We start from the raw sequence: 21749 nt of genomic DNA on the forward strand, positions 1-21749 counted from the left end.
CAAATAATCAACTAGAAGTTATTATTTGGTATCTCCTAGAAGTTATTATTTGGTGTTCCTAAAACTTGCATAGGCAATAAGAATTTTGTCAGGTAGTGCATCTTCTTTTTGTGTTCAGCAGATCACTTTTATGTTTATTATGGTCATTCCTGTTGCTGACAATTCAAATAAAAGAGTCATTTTTATTTTTTATTAATATTTTTTGTAATGACAATTGGTTAAAATGACTCTTATGGCTGAGAATCAGAGTTATTATTTCTTATTTTTTGTATCATTTGTTTTTTTTTTCAAAATTTTCCTAAGACAAGAATCGGTGTGGTTCAACAGTTTGTTCAACTCTGTTTAAAGGCTTTAATCTACTTGCTGTTGACTACTGTATACAGGTATCTAAAATCATTTCACAATTTGTCTGAAAAAAAACATATCTGCTTGTTATGTCGTGACATGAAATAAAGCTTTTGGGTCCAAGAGACTACACATCTGAATTGAGAAAATATTCGTTTATGACCACTTCTTAGTCATCTTGCATTTAAGTGACTTTTATATAAAATCATGGTGTAAATATGCTGCATCACTGATATTTTAAAAATGTATGAAAAAAATTATCCCTTTCTGGCCTTCGGATATTAGGCATATATGTTGCTATATATAGCAATGGGGCTAAGCAGTGGCATAGTAGGTAGTGCTGTCGCCTCACAGCAAGAAGGTCGCTGGGTTGCTGGTTCGAGCCTCGGCTCAGTTGGCGTTTCTGTGTGGAGTTTGAATGTTCTCCCTGCGTTCGCGTGGGTTTCCTCCGGGTGCTCTGGTTTCCCCTAACAGTCCAAAGTACAGGTGAATTGGGTAGGCTAAATTGTCCGTAATGTATGAGTGTGTGTGTGTGTGATTGCGTGTGTGGATGTTTCCCAAAGATGGGTTGTGGCTCGAGGGCATCCGCTGCGTAAAAACTTGCTGGATAAGTTGGCAGTTCATTCTGCTGTGGCGACTAGATTAATAAAGTGACTAAGCTGACAAGAAAATGAATGAATGAATATATAGCGATCGTGATTTTCGTAAGTATTACATAGTTTTGTAAACGTTTATTTTTAGCATTTGTTGAGTCTCCCCATTAAGTTTAATAGATCGCTTGGACCCGAAAGCCACTTCGCATGACGTTACACTTAACAAGCAGATATGCATCCATTTCCTTCCAAAGCATGCTGACAGCATTGGCTTCCAGTAGGCTAATATACTTTAAATAAGATTTACAGCCCAAAACATTCAAAGTTGTGCACATAAGTTTAATTATTCTTGTAAAACAAATTGATGAGTGTTTCAGTGAATCCTAAATGCACTTAAATCAGACATAAATCAATCCTTTTATATCAACAGAAATACATTTGCACACACGCATAAAGAAACTCTCTCCCACACCCATAAACCCACGAATACATCTACACACACACACACACACACACACACACACACACACACACACACACACACACACACACACACACACACACACACACACACACACACACACACACACACACACACACACACACACACACACACACACACATCTAAAGTTTTAACAAAGAAAAAGATTTTATACATTAAGCTACAAAATCAAAATCCTGGACATTAATATCAATAAAATATCTTACAATATTTAGAATTATTCCCAGAATCATTTGAAACATGTTCTTTATATCTAACTTATTTCTGCTGTATTTCAGGATACAAGTATTGCTTCTTCTTTCATCTTTTTAGAAAAGCAACACTGTTACCATACAGTATTTGTTTTAAGCAAAGCAGTTGTATTGTGCCTGTCTGAAATCATGCAGTGACACTCAAAAGTCTTTCGCTAAAGCTTAAACCTGCATTTTAAGATTCACCTCAGAGCTGAAAGTGAGGTGTAAAAGTAGACGTAAAAGAGAAATCAAACCAGCTTGTGTCCATTAACTAAACGTCACCAATCCTTATAGTTTTAATCATGTTTTTTGTACTGCCTGAGCAAAGTGGAATCAAACAGACAGCACTTGAAGATCCGGCCTAACACTACAGCAATGTAATTCTCTGCACAACATTTGTTCTCTTTTTATAGCATCCCTCGATTATCCCATTCCTCCAGTTACGGCACCTTCTACCTCTGAAATCATCAATAGCCCTTTCTCTTCATGTCCACCACATCCACATTCATCCTCTCTCTGTCCTTGTCCAGAAGGTGGTTCTGTGTGTGTTCCCACAAACGAATGGCACCATCCCACTGAGCAAACAGAAAAGAAGACATGAATTCAGTGTTGATGTTCATTTAGTGAAAATAAATGTTATACATGTTGCAAAAATACTGTATCAATACTGTGCACCACTAACATTTTAGTTATAAGGCATTTCAATACAAATATGTGACACTGGACCACAAAACTTAAGTCGCACTGGTATAATTGTAAGATTAGCCATCTATACACTGTATGCCAAAAATAATTAGAATATAGGGGCGGCGCGGTGGCTCAGTGGTTAGCACTGTCGCCTCATAGCAAGTAGGTCGATGGTTTAAGCCCTGGCTAGGTCAGCTGACATTTCAGTGTGGAGTTTGCATGTTCCACCCATGTTCATGTGGATTTCCGGGTGCTACATTTTCCCCTCGAGTCCAAAGACATGCGCTATAGGGGAATTGAGTAAACAAAACTGTCCATAGTATACGAGTGAGAATGCGTGAGTATATAGGTCTTTGCCAGTACTAGGTTGCAGCTGGAAGGGCATCCGTTGTGTAAAACATATGCAGGATAAGTTGGTGGTTCATTCCGCTGTGGCAACCCCTGATAAATAAAGAAACCAAGTCGAAGTAAAAAAATAAATGAATTAATAATTCGTATATTAAATGAAAAGCATGGTCTTTGAAGGCATTCATAGCTTTTCAGTCACTTTACTAGTGTCAGAGGACCTTCTTTTTTGTGTCAAGCTATAGTAAAATCTTGTTGACGAAATTAACACAGACCAACATACAACATAGATGTACTGTGGTGGTATTACTAATGTAATTCTAACCATGGTATAATGGTGGACATATGAAAAATAGAATAAAGGGTCACACTTTACAATAAGGTTTCGTTAGTCAATGTACACTTACTGGCCACTTTATTAGGTTCACCTTACTAGTACCGGGTTGGACCTCCTTTTGCCTTAAGAACTGCCTTAACTCTTTATGGGATAGATTCAACAAGGTACTGGAAATATTACGGGCAGAAAGTGTGCCAAGAAAATATACCCCACACCATTACACCACCACCATCCGCCTGAAACTGTTGGTACAAGGCAGGATGGATCGATGGATCCGAATGTAGCAGCAGAAATCGAGACTCATCAGACCAGGCAACGTTTTTCCAATCCTCTAATGTTCAATTGTAGTGAGCTTGTGCGAATTGTAGACTCAGTTTCCTGTTCTTAGCTGACAGGAGTGGCACCATTGGTTGTGTTGTGTGTTTAAAGATGCACTTCTGCATACCTCAGTTGTAACGAGTGGTTATCTGAATTACTGTTGCCTTTCTATCAGCTCGAACCAGTCTGGCCATACTCCTCTGACCTCTGGCATCAACAAGACATTTGCACCCACAGAACTGCCGCTCACTGGATATTTTCTCTTTTTCTGACAATTCTTTTTGTAAACCCTAAAGATAGTTCAGTTTCTGAAATACTTAGACCAGCCCGTGTGGCACCAGCAAGCATGCCACATTCAAAGTCACTTAAATCACCTTTCTTCCCATAATGATGCTTGGTTTGAACTGCAGCAGATCGTCTTAATCATGTCTACATGCCTAAATGCATTGAGGTGCTGCCATGTTATTGGCTGATTAGAAATTGATGTTAACATGTGTACCTAATAAAGTGGCCAGTGAGTATATTTGGTAACATTTATACCATTTTTATGGCATCAGAGTCCAACATTTACTAATGCATTAGTATCATCCAAATTCATGTTTGTTAACATTAATTGAGTTAAAATAAACTAACAATGAACAACTGCATTTTCATTAACTAACTTACATAATCAAATACTGTTACAGTATAAATGTATTGTTGAACATTTGTTCATGTTAGTGCATTAACTAACATTAACTAATACAACCTTATTGGTAAGTGTACTCAACAAAGCATTGATTAATTCACTGCAAACCACGACTTTACAGGGCTGCATCCCGACATTGTCAAATTTATTGATTTGAATAATTGTTAGTATATTAAGTAAAACCCATTGTCCATGAAGGGATTTTGTGCATTTCTTTTCTTTAATATATTAAAACATAATTTTTGATCAGTAATTTGCATTGCAAAAATTTTTTTTAACCCTCAGTTTCCAAATTTTCATGTAGTTGTACATCAGTCAAGTATTGTTCTATCAATTGTCATTCTAACAAACCACACATCAGTGGAAAGCTCATTTATTAGGATGATCTATAAATCTCCATTTCCAAAAAATGATCATTGTGACTGGTTTTGGGGTTCAGGGTCAGATTTGACCAATATTAGTGTTCATTTTGTTGACTAAAAAGGCTTGACACAAACTTCACAGTAAAGTGACCGAATGTTCATGCTTCGATATGCTTTGATTAAACAGTTTGAGTTTAGCATCTTGAGCTTAAGCACAAAGTATCAGAAAATCAAAACGCTTTGTTTATTGTCAAATCTGTTAGAGGTTTTATAAAATTCTAAGTTTAATAAAAATAAGGAAAATGACTCAAAAGCACCTTCAATTTAGTTTGGTTTAGTTTAAAGCTTTATTAATTCCCTTGGTGCAATTCATTCAGACATGGTGGTGCTTCACATAACAAAAAAGACACACTTAACACAATAAACACCAACACTTCACATTAAGTACACAAAAAAAAAAACTGAAAAATAAATAATAATTATTATTTAAAAAGTAAATATAATTCATAATAAAAATAATTATGATTAATTTTAAAAGTAATAATAAAATCAAATGCTAATAATAATCCATCGATCAACTGCATGTAATACGTACATGAATTGCTTTGGGCGTAAAAGAAAACTTATAACAGTTTGTGGAACTTATTGCGGATCTTATTGTCCTTAAACATCGCCCAAGGGGTATCCACTCAAAATATTTGTTTGAGGGGTGTGTGCTATCTCCTATTATTTTATGTGCCATCCTTAACACGTGCTGCTCTTAATAGGATGCAAGACTTGCAAGGGAACTCCCAAAAGTTTTGAGCACAAATGAACAATGCCTTAAAAATTCTTGTTTTTTATAGACAGTGAGGATTTCTAGAATTTAAATTAAATAGTCTTTAGTCTTACCACAGTAGTAAGGTGCTATACCTTTACATTTGCATTTTAACTCAAACCAAACGACTGCTAATCTCAAAATTAAATTAAATTTATTATTATTTTTTTTATCTATAAAATAAGATGGCATCAATGCTATTATAAATGTTAATCTGCAAAATAAGCATGTTTCAGGGTCTTTAAAAGTAAGTATAAAACATAATTTTCACTTACTGAACTGCTGACCATGTTGTTGTTATACGGGTGCCAGCTGACGTCCCTCACACAAGCATCATGATTGGACAATTTGCACACAACGCTTCCCGTCAACACATCATAGACTACACAAAAAGAAGGTCGGACATTAAGCAGATTTTAATAAAATTGAAAGTTTTAAAAAAGCCACCAGTTAAAAGATTAGTTTTTTTACTCATGTTCCACTTACTGACTATTTTGCCTGTTGAACAGCCTGTGTAAATAAACTTCTGCCCAGTGCTGAATTCAGGGGAGAATCGGCAGCGAATGAGTGTGTGCAGAACCCCATGACCCCTGTAGGTCATTACAGAGGTGTCGCCGGTCAGCTTATGCCTCTTCAGTGCTGCAGGATAACAAAATAACAAAACAGGTGCTATAAAAATAAAAAGGTTGATAATAAAGCAGGATATTCTGGTTGTGCTGACAGACCTCTCTGGGGAACCTGCTGCCAGCGATAGTCCCAGTTCTGTTGTGTTACAGCGAGTCGTGAAGCCGCAAGTCCCTCTTTTGGTGAAAACTTCCTCACATCCCACAGCTTGATGGTCTGATCTTTGGAGTTGCTGATCAAGTACCGAGCATCACCCTTCAGGACAAGCATACAAACCATGTGTAAAAAGTGCTTGAAAGGAGGCAACATTTTGACTGTTATAATGCAGGGTATATACAGGAATCATACAGTTAAATTTAATACCTATTAAGACCTTTTTAAGACTCTTTCAATCAATTTTAGGACCTCGTTATCAGTTTTGATAACCTTGGCGACATTTTAACTTAAAGTATATTTTAGGCATGTTCCAATCCCTTGACATAAATGGAGCGATAGCCCCATATAGTTTCTCATCCAACTTTATGACCTCCATAGTGGCTCAGTGATCTCTAAAAATTTGTTAAAATACCCAAAAATCATGAAGACAACAGTGAATGAGCAAGGGGAAAGATCATGACAGGCACATTGATGTTCTAAGCATTACGTTTCTTAGGTCAAATGAATAGGGCAGTAAAGATATTGCGAGTGCAATCTTCCTCTCTCTCACTGAGAGATCTGCTGTCAATTGTTGAAAACGAGCAAAATATTGGAATGGTCTTAAATGTATCTAAAACAACTGAAAGTTCTGTGTTTTTGACAATATTACAAGTTCACTGAAAGCTGGTTGGAATTATTAGGTAAATAATATATATATATATATATATATATATATATATATATATATATATATATATATATATATATATATATATATACATACATTTTTTTAACATGACTATTTAATACTATAACTTCTTGTAATTTACTTATTGCAAAAGAGTACTTTGTAGGCCTATTTCCTTTTAGTAACGAAGTATTACATTTATAGGTGTGCATTTTAACTTTTTATGTCTCAAACATGCACTACAAACTTTTTTTTGATTGAGACATAATAAGTTTCAAAATGCAATGTTTCCAAATGGCATTGTTTGTAATTTTTCGTAACAATATTTATTATCATAGGAGATCTTCTCTTTAGGTTCATATTTAGAGGGAAAATGTGCTTAATAAATTATAAAGCTCGAAACATTCGAACCTGTACACTGTATCTGCTGTAAAAATCCAGGCGGGAGCATCCCTACTATATTTACTAAATACTGAGTAAAAAGAGAAAAAAAAAACAATTAGTATACAAAAAAAAAGTTCACTCCTATTTAAAACAACTCAACACTACAACAGCAGATTAAAGATTCTGCACTGATTCTCTTTTTTAAAATTTAAATATCAGAAAATAAAAGTTTGTTTGTGACTAACTGTGATTATTAATTAGAAACAACATTTGTACTTTAATTATGATCCAGACATACATTAGTGTGTGTAGTTTAAAGCAGACTGAACAATGCTACATAAAACATACCTGCACTAAACTAAAACAGTAGCCATACTGAAAAAAAAATGCTAAATGACTCTCTTCCAGCAGGGGGCGCCTTATAGAACAAGAGAAATAAAGAGGTTGCCTTAGTTAATGCTAACAAAGTTAGTTAATGTAATAGTTAATGTAAACAAAGCAGCATGATGTCAAATCTAGCAGGATTTTATCAAAGTCCTTTTAAGTAAAGAGCATAGTGCGATTTAGAAAACAGCCACTAGATGCAGCTAGTGTCACGCAGCAGCCATTTTTGGAATGAAAATTGCAAAAGAACAACAGCATATTATAAGTCTGTAAAATAAACTATTAAAAGTGCTGAGGATTTTGATAGTAAGTGTACTATTGTCATCTTTCAGATTGTATCTTAGCTTTAATACGCTTTTTAAATAAATAAATAAAAAACAAAGCAGCTGCTTGCCATCGTGACAGCAATAAGATCCAAGGGACGGCCGATCGCTTTTACTCCAAAATGGCGGAATTGCGGGGCTGTTGCTGGGCACTGCTGTTGCAATGAAACGTTCTATTGAGTGTCGCCTCTTGGCGATTCTAAGCTCTTTGCTTTAAGGTAAATCATTTCACTCGGCGACCATCTTTAAAACACCTCTCGGCAGTATGCTTGGGCATTCTTTTTGAATGGGGCCCTTCAACTATTCTATTTACAGTGTTTTTCATGGCCAAAAGTGTATTTCTTTTTACGCACTTGATAGTAACAGGAACAGTCAAACCCACTAATTATACAGTGAGTGTCCACGGGTTTCTGGCATGTAGTTTAAATATACACTTCATATAAGGTATTTATACAAATGCCTGCACTGCTGTCTTGTCTTGAATGTACAATGGTATAGAAAGGTGTTCGCTCCTTACTTATATCTTTTTTTTTTGCATGTTAGTCACACTTTAATGTTTCATATCATCAAGCAAATTTAAATATTAGTCAAATATAACACAAGCAAACACATTATGCAGATTAAAAATGAAGGTTTTTATTATTAAAGGAAAACAAAAAACTACACAGCCCTGAAATAAAATCTATAAAGTTGTTTAATCCATTTAGTATATTTAAAATTATGATTCATGATTTGATGTTCCTTTTTTGTTCAGTTTTTTTTTGTTCAGTTTATATTAAATATCTTGCACATGCACGACATTTATCCAATTATACAGCAACTGGTTTCAGTATATATTATTACTATAGAACAAGAAATGTGCAGCAAGATTGGAGAGACGGCTGCTTAAAATGTTGCAAATAAATATTTTCAAAATATACTATAAAAGAGAACAGACATTTTAAAACGGCAATAATTATTTCTTTCTTTATTTAATATTATATTGTAAATTGCATTATTTTGCTTTATAATCACATATTGCATTAACCCTGAACAATATATCGTGTATCCACAATATTCACGTCGCAGGATTAGATTGTTTATTAAAGATTAAAATATAAAGATATTTTAATATTATTTTAAAAATTCCTAATGATGATGAAGATGATCATGTTATTTTACGCTTGATTGTTCAATTTCTGTACTTAATAATGTTACACTTCCCAGAAAACATTTTTAATTTTGCTTTGTCGTATTTATATATGCTTGTAATTTATTATATTTTATGCTGATGCACTGCATAAAAAAATACTAAATCAAAAGACTAAATCAATTCCTGAAGGGCTGCAGCTCTGCATAGTTTAGCTCCAACCACCTCCAAATCTCACCTGTTTAATAATCCACAGTAGTCTTGATTAGTTGGATTGGCTGTGTTTGATTAGGGTTGGAGCAAAAATGTGCTGAGCTGCAGCCCTCCAACAACTGAGCTTGAGTCCCATGATCTAAATGAATGAAATATTTCCAAATAGAGCTAAATCCTAACCTGAAACTATATTCATGTCGCAATATATATCACAGCAAAACAAAATAACAATGTCAGATTATTCCAATAATGTGCAACCCTAAAAAAATTTGTGCAATTTTATTAATGCATTATAAATCAGTTTCTTAACAACGATAACATCAGTATGGACTATGGATTGCTATTCTACCTTGCTGTGTATGAAGGTGATTCCATCTCTGTGTCCAGCCAGATGTCCCACAGGTTGTGGTCTGTCCTCTCTGAGTGTTCGTCTGTCCCACACTTTACACAGAGCATCATCACTGCCTGAGAACAGCAGCTGCGATGAACTGTCTGCAAATGCCACGGCGTTCACATCATCCTCGTGAGCGTCAATCTAAAAGACGAAGAGAAAATGTGATTGAATAGATGATGACAATGTCTTGATAGAGTTCTCACTAAATCACAATTATTTCAGAGCAATAGACCTTTGGTGCATTGATACTAATAAGTACATTGAACTGTAAAGGTTGTGCAACAGATTGTCTGACATTTATAACAGGTTGTCATAAGGGTGTTTTTTAGGTCAAGTGTGGAGTTTGAGAAATAACAATAACAAGTAACAATGAAAAGCCCAAAAGTATATTAAATATTGCATAAATAAATAAATATTGCATATTTAAAATTAAAATATTTACCTATCTAAAATGATAAATATACATATATATATATATATATATATATATATATATATATATATATATATATATATATATATATAAAATTTTATATACATACTAAAATAAAAGTACATACAAAAATAAATAATAAAATATCCTTGGATTAAAAAGTTTTACCATACCTTTAGTGTTCTTTTGTTTTGCTCTCGATCAAACACATAAAGGCAGCCATCGTTTGCACTGTTTAATCAAAATGAAAAGCACATCATTAACAAATAAGCTCATTTTAAACAAACACTATTCTCACATGAATCTTTTAGATGTGGTAGAGGTGTAACGGTACATGATTAATGAAAACCAGTTATTAAGATTCAAATTGAGTGTTATTATATGTTAAAATAAATAATTGATCATTGAATTGAATAGTTTAAGCTGTTGTAAACCATGACCTTTAATGTTACAGTAATATTTAACAGTACAGTAACAGTGCCACATATTTAGTCTACAGTATTATTTAGTTTTTTATCTATAAAATTTTTTTAATTTAATTATTATTTAATTTATTTGAAGAAAAATTAAACACGTTTAGTAAACCACTGTTTAATAATCCCACCACCCCTCCCAAAAAATTGTATTTTGTTTTCCCTCTGCTTTATTAAAAGCCAAAGTATGTTCCAAATCCTTATTTATGTGTACCATTCTACCCCCACTAAATAAATAGATAGACAGAGAGACAGACAGACAGAATATTTCCAGACATAAACATGCTAGACTAGGTTAAAAAATGATTTGTGTAGTTAGATGTCTAACTATGGTGACCACAGTATGGTACTGACCCGCCTAAGATTTCTTTTCCATCTGTGGATGCTGCCAGTGAGAAAACACAGAACCTCCGTTCATCAGGACTGAAAGATAAAAAGACTCATTAAATACAAAAAAAACCCGTAATTTTTTATACAAAACACAGGCTATATTGACAGATAAACTCATTTCCATTCACTCAGCTCTACCTTACTTGGGGATGAACAGAGCAAGACCAAACCTCTAAAAGCATAATGTTACAGTTCATTATCACAGCAAGGGGTACTAAATACCATGCAGTGCAGAGTTGTCAAAATGAGAATGTGAAATTAATGAGAGAGGCAGGAAGACCTGCTGGCAAAGTCAGCTAGTTACACAATGGCAATTCAAATATAGGAAGGTTGCTGTTCTTTTGAGTGAGGAGAAATTACAAAAGTGCATTTGTCAATATTTTTCATTAATTGTTTTCATTGAAACACAAAAACGTTGGACTCTATTTCGACGATTCATGTGCAAAGTGCAAAGCGCAAATCTATTAGGGCGTGTCGGAATCCACTTTTGCAAATTTAAGGATGGAAAAATCCACTTTGCGCCGCAGCGCATGTTCTAAAAAGGTTAAGCTTATTTTCTTAATAAGTTATGGGTGTGTTTTGAGAATAAACAAATCAGAGTCTCATCTCCCATTCTTCTCCCTAAGAGTCAGTTGCATTGCGCCATAGCGCATTTCCTATTTACATGGTGGACTTTGTAAGTGGAAAAACTGAGCATTTCACTAGCAAGTAAACAAGAGATAGGGCCTTCTCATTATCTACTTTCACTTTCGCTCTCATGGATAGGGAAACCTTGTACGTACAGACATCAATTAGCCTGTAAATAATTAATTTTGCTTGTTAAGTAAATTTTTGTTTCAAAACTATTTCTAAATTCAGTTCTAATTTCGAGCAAATGAATAAATGAACAATAATAATAACGAAGTGTGTTCAAATAACTGAGTTATATCCAAATACACATGCTGTGCCCCATATGGTCTAAAAACAGGTGGGCAAATCTAAGCTTGTTTTTTTTTATAATAAATAATACTGCTAATAATAATAACATTATACAAAAGCAAATTGATCACCAGCTTTGATCTGGTCTATTTGAACCTTCTATTTAAGTTCCTCAAAATAGCAATGGGCCAGCAATGTGCCTCAATACGCCTTCTTTTTTAGACCAGAACGCAAATATGAGCACAAATGCATTTGCTATTTAAACAGCGTGGTGCAAAACATCAAAACGACTTTTGCGCCAAGCTGAAACTAGCAAATAACTATTGTGTCGCGCCGCATTGCGCCGGGTGTATGATAAGGCCCGTTGTTGTTAATCTTAAGTGTTGTGTTAGAGGCAAAACAAATTTATAAAGTAGATTGTTCTCTTACTATTCCTTTGAATGATTTATTATTTCATGACTAGTCTTTTCATCAAGGTCAATTCCGGATAATTTGTAGAAAATGTATTCAAAAGTACTCTGTGTAAACCATAGTAAATGTTTGTTTTATTTGTTTGTTTGTTTCTTTTTTCTTTTCACTCCCCCACAATTTTCTCTGTATTTTTGTTCTTTTATACAGTATATAGTACATTAACATTATGTTATAATTTCTTATTTAAAAAAGAAATGAATAAATACAGTTGAAGTCAGATATATTAGCCTCCCTGAATTATTACTCCAGTTTACTCCCCACCAACCAATTTGTGTTTAACGGAGAGAAGATTTTTTCAACACATTTCTAAACATAGTAGTTTTAATAATTCATTTCTAATAACTCATTTCTTTTATCTTTTCCATGATGACAGTAAATTATATTTTACAAGGAATTTTTTATGACACTTCAAAACAGCCTAGAATGTAAAGGCCTAACTAGGTTAATTAGGTTAACTAGGCAGGTATTGTAATTAGGCAAGTTATTTTATGGAAATAAAATAAATAAAGTAAACAAATGAATAACCTAACTGTCAACAGGCTGTGCTCCAGACTACAGCTCATAAAAATGCTAATTTATTTAACTGAAAACTAGACAATTTGTGGTAAGCCTGCTAATTTATTTGACAGAAAAGAAAAAAAAAAACCAATGGTTTTTCAAAGCTCGAGAAGGATTCAGTGTGTTTTTCGATTCCCATGAAATATATTTAGTACAGGCCTAGGCCTATTTATTTAGTTTATTCAATTTTTATTTATTTATTTATACCTATATTATTTATCTAGTTTTATTTAATATTTTTATATTATTATTATTATTATTATTATTTTTTTTTATTAATATTATTCTGCTTTTTTTCTGCAGTCAGAAACTGTCCGGGTTCCGTTTTCAATATGTTCTGTATGCTGGTTGCACACATTTAAACGAACCAGTGATTTTTTTTCCTCAGTAAGATACTCTTCAATTCTATTCTATTCTATTTTATAAGCGGTCACGCGGTAAGGAAAATCATCCACCTATATTATTTTTTTATCCTTTATCGCTGCATTATTATCATAGCTTGTGCCTCTCCAAAATGTTGGACAGTTGAATGTTAAATGAGAAAAATAATTGAAATAAACATAAAATCTAGCTAGTCCTGTATGCAACTGAGCAATATCGAAATTGGCAAAAAGTTTTAGTTTTTTATTATTCAACTTGTAAAATCTAAAATAATATAACTTGTGTATGTCTAAAATGAATAATTTTCTTAAATTATTGCTAAGACAAGCTCACTCCACCTATTATTGTAGTTATAAATAATGTAGTTCTCTGCCTTTTACAGAGAGAATCATGTCAACACCTGCCGCGAGCAGACATCAGCCATTTATATAGAGAGAGCTGCATTATTGAGTGTTAACAGAAACAAAAACAATTAAATTGTATCCATTACCTTGACAACAAACTTCCTATTATTCCTATTACTTTGCCAGTGTGTCCTGTTTTGTTTAGCGCAGTCATGTGATAATTGTTGTGATGAATGGTTATGGAAATCTGTTCTATTGTCTATCATCCACATGAAGAGGAAGCATACATGTGATTACCTGAGTAGAAATTCTATAATGTACTATGAGGAAACACTAACTTGAGGTCCAGAGCGGTGTGCGTTTCATTGTCCCCATCTACACTGCACACGTGGACTAAAGAGAGGATTCACAGACAGATGATGTGCATTAGAACAATCATTGACACTGATATAGACAATATCTGAAGTGAAGTGACCTGTTCCTGTCTTACTGTAGTCTGACCAACTGGAATACAGCACACATCGTGCATCAGGTGTAAAACAAACATCCAGAATACTCCAACCCACGTCTCTGGCCTTCACAGTCTTCTTCAGAGTAAAACGACCCCTACTAGTGTCATATAACCTGATATTCTGGTCTATGAAAACAAGGACAGAAAAAAAGAGGATATTGTTACGATACATTGTTACTTTAACATCTGGAGCTTAAGAAGAAATAAATTATAAGAAGTCTCTTATGATGAACCCAATAAAATAAAATAAAATATACATAAAACATTTTATAACATTATAAACATCTTAACCCAGTTGACCCATTTAAACAATGATTTTCTTTAAAGGTGCCATAAATTGCATTTAATGCAATTAAGTGTAACTTAATATGCTCTCTGATATGTACACAGTAGATATGTGTCTTAGGTAAGGGCGAAAAGTCTCCAAAAATTGTTATATAGGCTCATTTATTATATTCCTTGTAGATTCCTTGTTTAATGAGTGAGTGAATGAAATAAGTTTGCCCCCAAGTTATGCTGTGGAATAATTGTAGGCTAAATTATCATTAAACTCAGCAAAAAATCAGACAGAGATGTATTTAGAGTTGTATTATGTGGTTTTAATGTTTTGCGGTTTCTGAGTTTTTAAAGTTTAGTGGCATCCATTCCACCCAGAAAAATCACAATATGAGCTAAGTGATATGACACCATAAACTTGCATTAAATAATTAATTACATTTCTGAGTCCAGTGATCGCCATAACTCACGGCATTGTCGCAATGTGTAGTTAAATTTTTTGAAAAGGTCAGGGTCTGGGTCAGCCATGGAGAAGGGTATGCAAAGACTGTGCCGGACTATCCGTGTGCATTCAACACAAAAGTATAAACCAGCCTTTGTACTAAATTTTGTATGCGTTTGATGTCAAATTTCACATTGTACACATTTAACTAGCAAAAGATACAGTTAAACAGAATTTTTGCCTTTTTGGGGTGCTGCATAACTTTATAATCCATATATCCTGCATTTTACTGATAATGAGCTGTGATGAGATTGCATCAGACTTTTCAAATGTGAGTCTAATTTTTAAAATAAGAGTCACAGATGCACAAAAGTTGAACATACACAGGAAGTATAATATTTAGAAAAAATATGAATAAGGAGAAAGAATTATTGTTGTGAACTAATTAGGAATCATTTTAGCCAATCAAACGCTGTATGAGCTGTGTATATTAATGATCCCATGCATGGATTTTCACTGGGACTGTACACTTTTTTACTGGGATTTTACATCTGACATGAGATTTACATGAGAACAAAAAGCAATGGTGTTTGAGGCTCACAGTATGTCATTTCCATATAATGAACTCTGCCTACTTATATCCAGATTTTCATTCTAGGGCACCTTTAAACAACAGTGTACATAAATTAATGTAAAAAAACTTAAACATTAGCACTAAATGACTTAAATAAGGATGGGTTATCAATTTGAACATTTCTGCTATGTGGATTATGAAAGAACTAAGCTAATAACAGCTATGCTAACTTGAAGTCTTGAATTACAGTTTCACCTTGGCATGCAGACAGGAACATATTTCCCTCATCACTGTAGACTCCACAAAATACTTTCTGCTGATAAGTGTCCTTGTAAACCACATGATTGGGCAAAAAACTATGAAGAAACAAATATGAATGATTACATGTACTGTATTGCAACAACAAACTAGACAGCTGAGCCTGTGTGTACCTGTGAGTATCTATCTAGCATTTAAATATTTAAATATTGCAATGTTGCATTGCATGCATCATAACTTACTGTGAACGAATACGGCTGCACTCTCCATGAGAGAAACTTGACCCACGACATCGCCCCTGTTCCCGCTTCAGAAAGAAAAGCACAATTTATATAAAGTTGCACAATTGTGTATTTTATAGAGCAACTTTTTTTAAAAATCATAGCTACTTTGGCATAAATTTCCTGGTTATGTGATCACAAAAAAAGCTAATAAAAAAACACAACTTGCTGTATGATAACTCAATGAACTGCTCAGACTCTATATTGTTATTAAAATTATCTAGTACCTATGTAATCTTTTTCTCAAATGCACTTTTTTTTTATTAACAATATTTTTCTATTTAACTTTCTAGTCTTTTTTAGGAAACCTAAAGGTATGAAACAATTACAATCTCTTCAAATAAATAAATCTTAATAAAATAAAATAAAACACTGACATTTTGGTAAAGAGACTTTCAGAGCAACATCTCAATTAAATTGTCAGATGCTAAAAATATCACAGGTACACCTAAGAATGTGCAGTATATAAAACCACACCATGCACAGACATGCCAAACATGCAGTCTCATTCTTGCAGTTTAATACTCACACACTTTAGCCTGCATAGTATTGTCTATGTTGATTAGGTGTACAGATCTACTATTGATTCCTCATCTGAAATCTGCCAAATTCTGTGATAGAAACTTAATTTTCTGTCAGCGTTATCCACACTGAGGAACTCTTTTACTAATTAAATAAGTACAAACATAGACACAACTTGCCTCAGCCAGCATATGTGTGAAACTGTGTCTGCCCTTTAAGCCAGAGGAAGCAGTAGCCAGTAGGATCTGAGTGTGGATCTCGCTGCGATCCACCTCCTGTGTGTCTGGTTGAGCATCCACTGAGCAAGAATAAATAAGGCATAGTAAATGACCACACACCTGTATATTCAATAGTTTTCACAGCACTATAGGCCAAAGAGGCTATATTAGGCATTTCCTTGAATTTCCTTACTGATATCTTCCCAACAAACTTATGTAGTAGTAATTTCTAAAACTGCTATTTTTCAGTCAGTTATTATTTAATAGTTTATGTGTATTTAGCAACTATAGTAGATAACTGATTTCTACCTGAAAGTTTCAGTAAAGGTCTTTCAGTTTCTTACATGTTATGAACAAATACAGTACAGATTTAAACTGAATGTGTAAAACTCAATCTGAAAAATCTCATCTTTCAAATTCTGTCCAGTTTATGATAAAATTCATCTCAAAATGCTGTTTTGATGCTCCTTGCATTCTTCTTATGTGCAATATAAGTTCACATTTTTTTCCATTTTTGTCAAGCATTTAAGTAAAAAGCATCTGACTTCCAACAGTTTTGGCATCTGATTTCAACAGTTGTTTCCCAGCACTAGTGGTTCACGAGTTAGTGTACTCTCAGTGCTGGGGTGCAGCTGGAAGGCCATCTGCTGCATAAAACATATGCCGCAGTAATTGTTGGTTCATTACAATGTGGCAACCCCTGATAAATCAGGAACTAAAGCAAAGGAAAGTGAGCAAGTGAGTCTCTTGTTAATTTTTAACTTTTAGTATAAATGTATGCAGTTCAAACCATTGCGTAGAACTGTATTTATTATTGAATGCATATAAAGACAAAAACATAATTGATTTAGTAAACCAGTATAATTAAAAAGATATGATTTTTTTCTCCTGGCTGTACCAAAAACGCATCTAAGCATAATGTTTGCATATTACTACACCCTGTGTTTTATCATACCATGTTAATAAAATAAAGTAAAATAAAATAAATAATGCATAATAATTTCTAAACACTGCACTGTAACTTGGGGTGTCAACTAAGTAAAAAAGCATAAATTAATCATGCACACAGTTCATTATTTACCTGGAGGGTCATATCGATGACCTAACCTCCCATCCCAAGCCCCATCACTGTCCTCATCAGAGTCTGAATATGACTGCACAAGCTGTAGGCCTGTTGCTCCACTTCCATGGACCAGACGTACCTGGCCCCTAGAGTAGACAAAAAGGTAAAACAATTTGCATTACCCATGTGGAGGAAATGCAAAGCAGGTTTACAATATGTTCCAGGATGTTTTACAGTATCTCCACTATCTCATAGGTTCAGAAGGTTATAGATTTACCTTCGCAGTAAGTACGCCAGAACTTGTGCTAAGTCAACGTCCTCTTCAGATCCTGACTGTCTCTCAGCCTGTGTACGACCCGTCTGATTGGCGTTCTGGTTGGCTTCTGGTTCTGACTGGTCTGGGTTGTTGCCAGAGCCCCGACCGGACATCCCAGAACTGGACTGAGAGCCCATAGACTGATTGTCTGCCAAATCATTGATTTATTCCACAGCAATACAGGCAATTACACTCAAGATGAAAAAGCAAGATATTCTATAAAAGAGTTTCTTCAAGTTTCACCAAGTTAAATGTAAGATTTTTAAGACATTTTTAAGACCGTTATGAGTTAAATTTTAAATTCATAAAGAGCCAAAAGCTTAGGATTTTTTTTATTGCCCAGGAAAAGATTTTTATTTGCCCTATCACTAATATATATTTTAAATAATTTAATAAATTTAATAATACAATAATAAAAAAATAAATTGTTTTATATATTTCTTAACAAGGCGAGGCAGTGGCGCAGAAGGTAGTGCTGTCGCCTCACAGCAAGCAGGTCGCTGGTTCGAACCTCAGCTTCATTAATTCATTTTCTTGTCGGCTTAGTCCCTTTATTAATCCGGGGTCGCCACAGCGGAATGAACCACCAACTTATCCAGCAGATTTTTACGCAGCGGATGCCCTTCCAGCCGCAACCCATCACTGGGAAACTTCCACACACACATTCACACACACACACACTCATACACTACGGACAATTTAGCTTACCCAATTCACCTGTACCTCATGTCTTTGGACTGTGGCGGGAAACCGGAGCACCCGGAGGAAATCCACGCAAACGCAGGGAGAACATGCAAACTCCACACAAAAACGCCAGCTGAGCCGAGGATCGAACCAGCGACCCAGTGACCTTCTTGCTGTGAGACAACAGCACTACCTACCGCGCCACTGCGTCATCTCACTGTCTTTTAAATAACTGTAAATGATATTATGTGCTTAAATAGTAAGAGTTCCAATCATCTGTGTCTTTCAACAATTACAATAGACCAGTAGCTTCCAGCAACAGTCCTGGGCAGCATTTGGTGATAAAATAATTGTGCTGCTTAATATATTCGGAGAAACTGTGACATTGTTTTTAGTCAGGCCATTTTAAAACTGCAAAAGAGCAGGAATTAATTTGAAATACTGTAATTTTACTTTTAATTATTTTAATTAATAAATTAATATTAAAAACATGTTGCCAAGTGAACTTTGATATGGTAGTGTATATGTACACAGTACACTTAAGTGAGTGCCAAAAAAGTTCAACCATTTACAAAACAGGACTTTAGAGAAGCTTTCTTATATATATATATATATATATATATATATATATATATATATATATATATATATATATATATATATATATATATATATATTTGCTAATAGCCATTTTCGTTTCATCCCAGAAATAATTTAGATATTACATAAGAATGAAGTTACATTAAGATATTTCATAAATTTCTATTGTAAATTAATAAAAACTGAATTTTTGATTAGTAATATACATTGATGAGCAATTAATTTAGACTTTGAATGTGATCTTCTTCTAATTTAACTCTCAGATTTTCAAATAGTTGATCCTGAGGATCCTAACAAAGTAAACATTAATGGAAACTTAAATATTATGATTCTGATGACTGACACTTCAGACGATTGCAAAATCGACACTGTTTTGACGGTTTTGTGGTCCAGGGTCACATAAAATAAATGATATATTGCAAACAGTGTTATTTTCCGCTTAAATATGTATTTGTCTGTTCAAAAACATATGTTTGATTAATGCAAAATGAATACCACCAAACTAACATTGATGTAGTTTATCAATTGAAAGGTAGGCCTAAGTCAGTTTTTAACATCATATTGTTTAATTGACTTCATTGAATTATGACATTTAATAAGCGATTAAAAATCAGGACAGTAATTGTTGACAATAGACTGTGATGTAACTTGACAGGTGAGCATGCTAAATTGACAGGCTAAAACTGCAAATGACATATTGCGAACATTTCATATAACGGTTTTATATTTACAGACCAGTAGTTTAAAAAAGAAAGATATAAGATTGTCTACGTATTACATCAAAACAGCACTTAAAACAGCTCATTCTTTAGAAGTTAGCGCTCACGCTAGCACTGTAAGCGACCTACAAAAGAGAGGCACTCACCAGTTAAATGGTAACAGCGCTTTGACAGCTCTTTTACCCGTTGGTTTGTTCCTGCAGACCTCGTTAAAAAAACAGAAAATAGTGTTTGCAAAAACTAAGTTTATATACCTGTACGTTCAATAAGCTTAGCGCCGCTGCTTCCCTGAGTTGTTTTTAAGACTCTCCTGGTTCGTGACGCGCCATGTTGTTTACGGTCTCGAGACTCGCCTGCTCACGTGACACACCGACGCTTTCCCACAGAACAAACACAAAGAGAGAGAATTTTTTTATATAAAGCCTTAATCAATAAGAAAAAAGATTATCATAAGCTTTAAGAAATTCATTATTCTTCTTATTATTAATAAACTTAAGAGATTCAATATTTTACGAAATTATATATTAAATTACTAAATTTAAGTATTAAATATAGTTATTGTTTTTAGGAACTTATTTTTGAGTATAAAAAATTTACAGTGTAACACAAAAAAAATTTACAATAAGATCGAGAGCATGATCATTACCTGAGAAATACAGAAATATATCTTCTATAGACAAATTTAAATCATGGGAATTTGTAGAATATACATAATGCAAGATCTTAAAATGTATCTCTCTTATTTTGTTGGATATGCTGAATTTTTCAGGTAATAACCATGCTCTCTTCAGTCAGAATATATATAATATATTCTGTATATAATATATCAGAATATATATATATATATATATATATATATATATATATATATATATATATATATATATATATATATATATATATAAACAAATGTGGATGCAAATAACCAAATGTGGATGCATTTTTTACAGATAATATTTATTACAGATGTTTAGATGAAACAGCTAAAAACTATATATTTTAGTTCAGAGAACCTACATTACAATCTAGATATAGCTCGATAAATGTGCTACATTTATATACATATTTATAGATAGCTTCCAGTGTATAAAACAGTGTTTTCTTTGTTCTTCATGTATTGTGACTATGAGGTGGTTTGATGCTTGAGGCCCCAATTCCCAAACCCCAAATCACTCATACAATAGTATAGAGATCAGTGAAATTAATCCATTTTGGTTGCACTGAGTTGAGTTGATTTCATTGGTTTGGTGGAGTTGCGCTTAAAGCCAATTCATTCATAGCCCTATTTGCTCATTTGCCAGCCTGTAAAATACTGTAAACAAATTTGACAATTTATAGTTGTCGCAACAATGTTTTCTGTTTATGTACACTTTCAAATTGCTTTATGAGACCTGGTGCTCTGCTCTGACAACATTAATTTTAAAAAATGAACTCTGCAGTTAAACAAAGAGATTTTATTGGAAATTGTAGAAGTGGATAATTTAATCATTTATAGACATCTGAAATGTAAAAAATCATCACAATATAACTTTAATAATGACCTAATTTTCAAAATTAAAAAGATAATTTTAAAATTGATCAAGATAATACAGTGTCAGGGATCACCATAGAGACATTAATAAATGACATTTTTGATATTATGACAAATTATATTCAGATGAAATGACAGTATAAAAAGTGTTGAGTAAAAATAATAAGATTTTGTCATATAAAAAAGAAAAAATATATATACCCCATTTTACCCATTGAACATAAAGTAGCTACAATGCATTTCAGAAATATCCTGTCTTAAATACACCATGTAAAAGAAAATGAT

At 33.6% G+C, this 21749-nt stretch overlaps 1 protein-coding gene across 3 annotated transcripts; it reads right to left on the bottom strand.

Annotated features, from left to right (window-relative positions):
* Nucleotides 1–1256: 1256 nt before the first annotated feature.
* dcaf11 (ddb1 and cul4 associated factor 11) lies at nt 1257–20290 on the bottom strand. 3 transcript variants are annotated; one of them, XM_073940506.1, is made up of 15 exons: nt 20188–20284; nt 17892–18055; nt 17633–17760; nt 16513–16631; nt 15773–15837; nt 15528–15628; nt 13960–14106; nt 13808–13862; nt 10762–10830; nt 10108–10165; nt 9457–9642; nt 5953–6106; nt 5714–5866; nt 5503–5609; nt 1257–2248 (listed from the first exon to the last, which is right to left on the bottom strand). In XM_073940506.1, exons 2-15 carry the CDS (start codon nt 18041–18043, stop codon nt 2141–2143), a joined length of 1602 nt encoding a protein of 533 aa, XP_073796607.1. In that variant the 5' UTR covers nt 18044–18055; nt 20188–20284; the 3' UTR covers nt 1257–2140.
* Nucleotides 20291–21749: the final 1459 nt, after the last annotated feature.

Source organism: Danio rerio, chromosome 24 (assembly GCF_049306965.1).
Source record: "Danio rerio strain Tuebingen ecotype United States chromosome 24, GRCz12tu, whole genome shotgun sequence".
Lineage (NCBI taxonomy): Eukaryota > Metazoa > Chordata > Actinopteri > Cypriniformes > Danionidae > Danio > Danio rerio.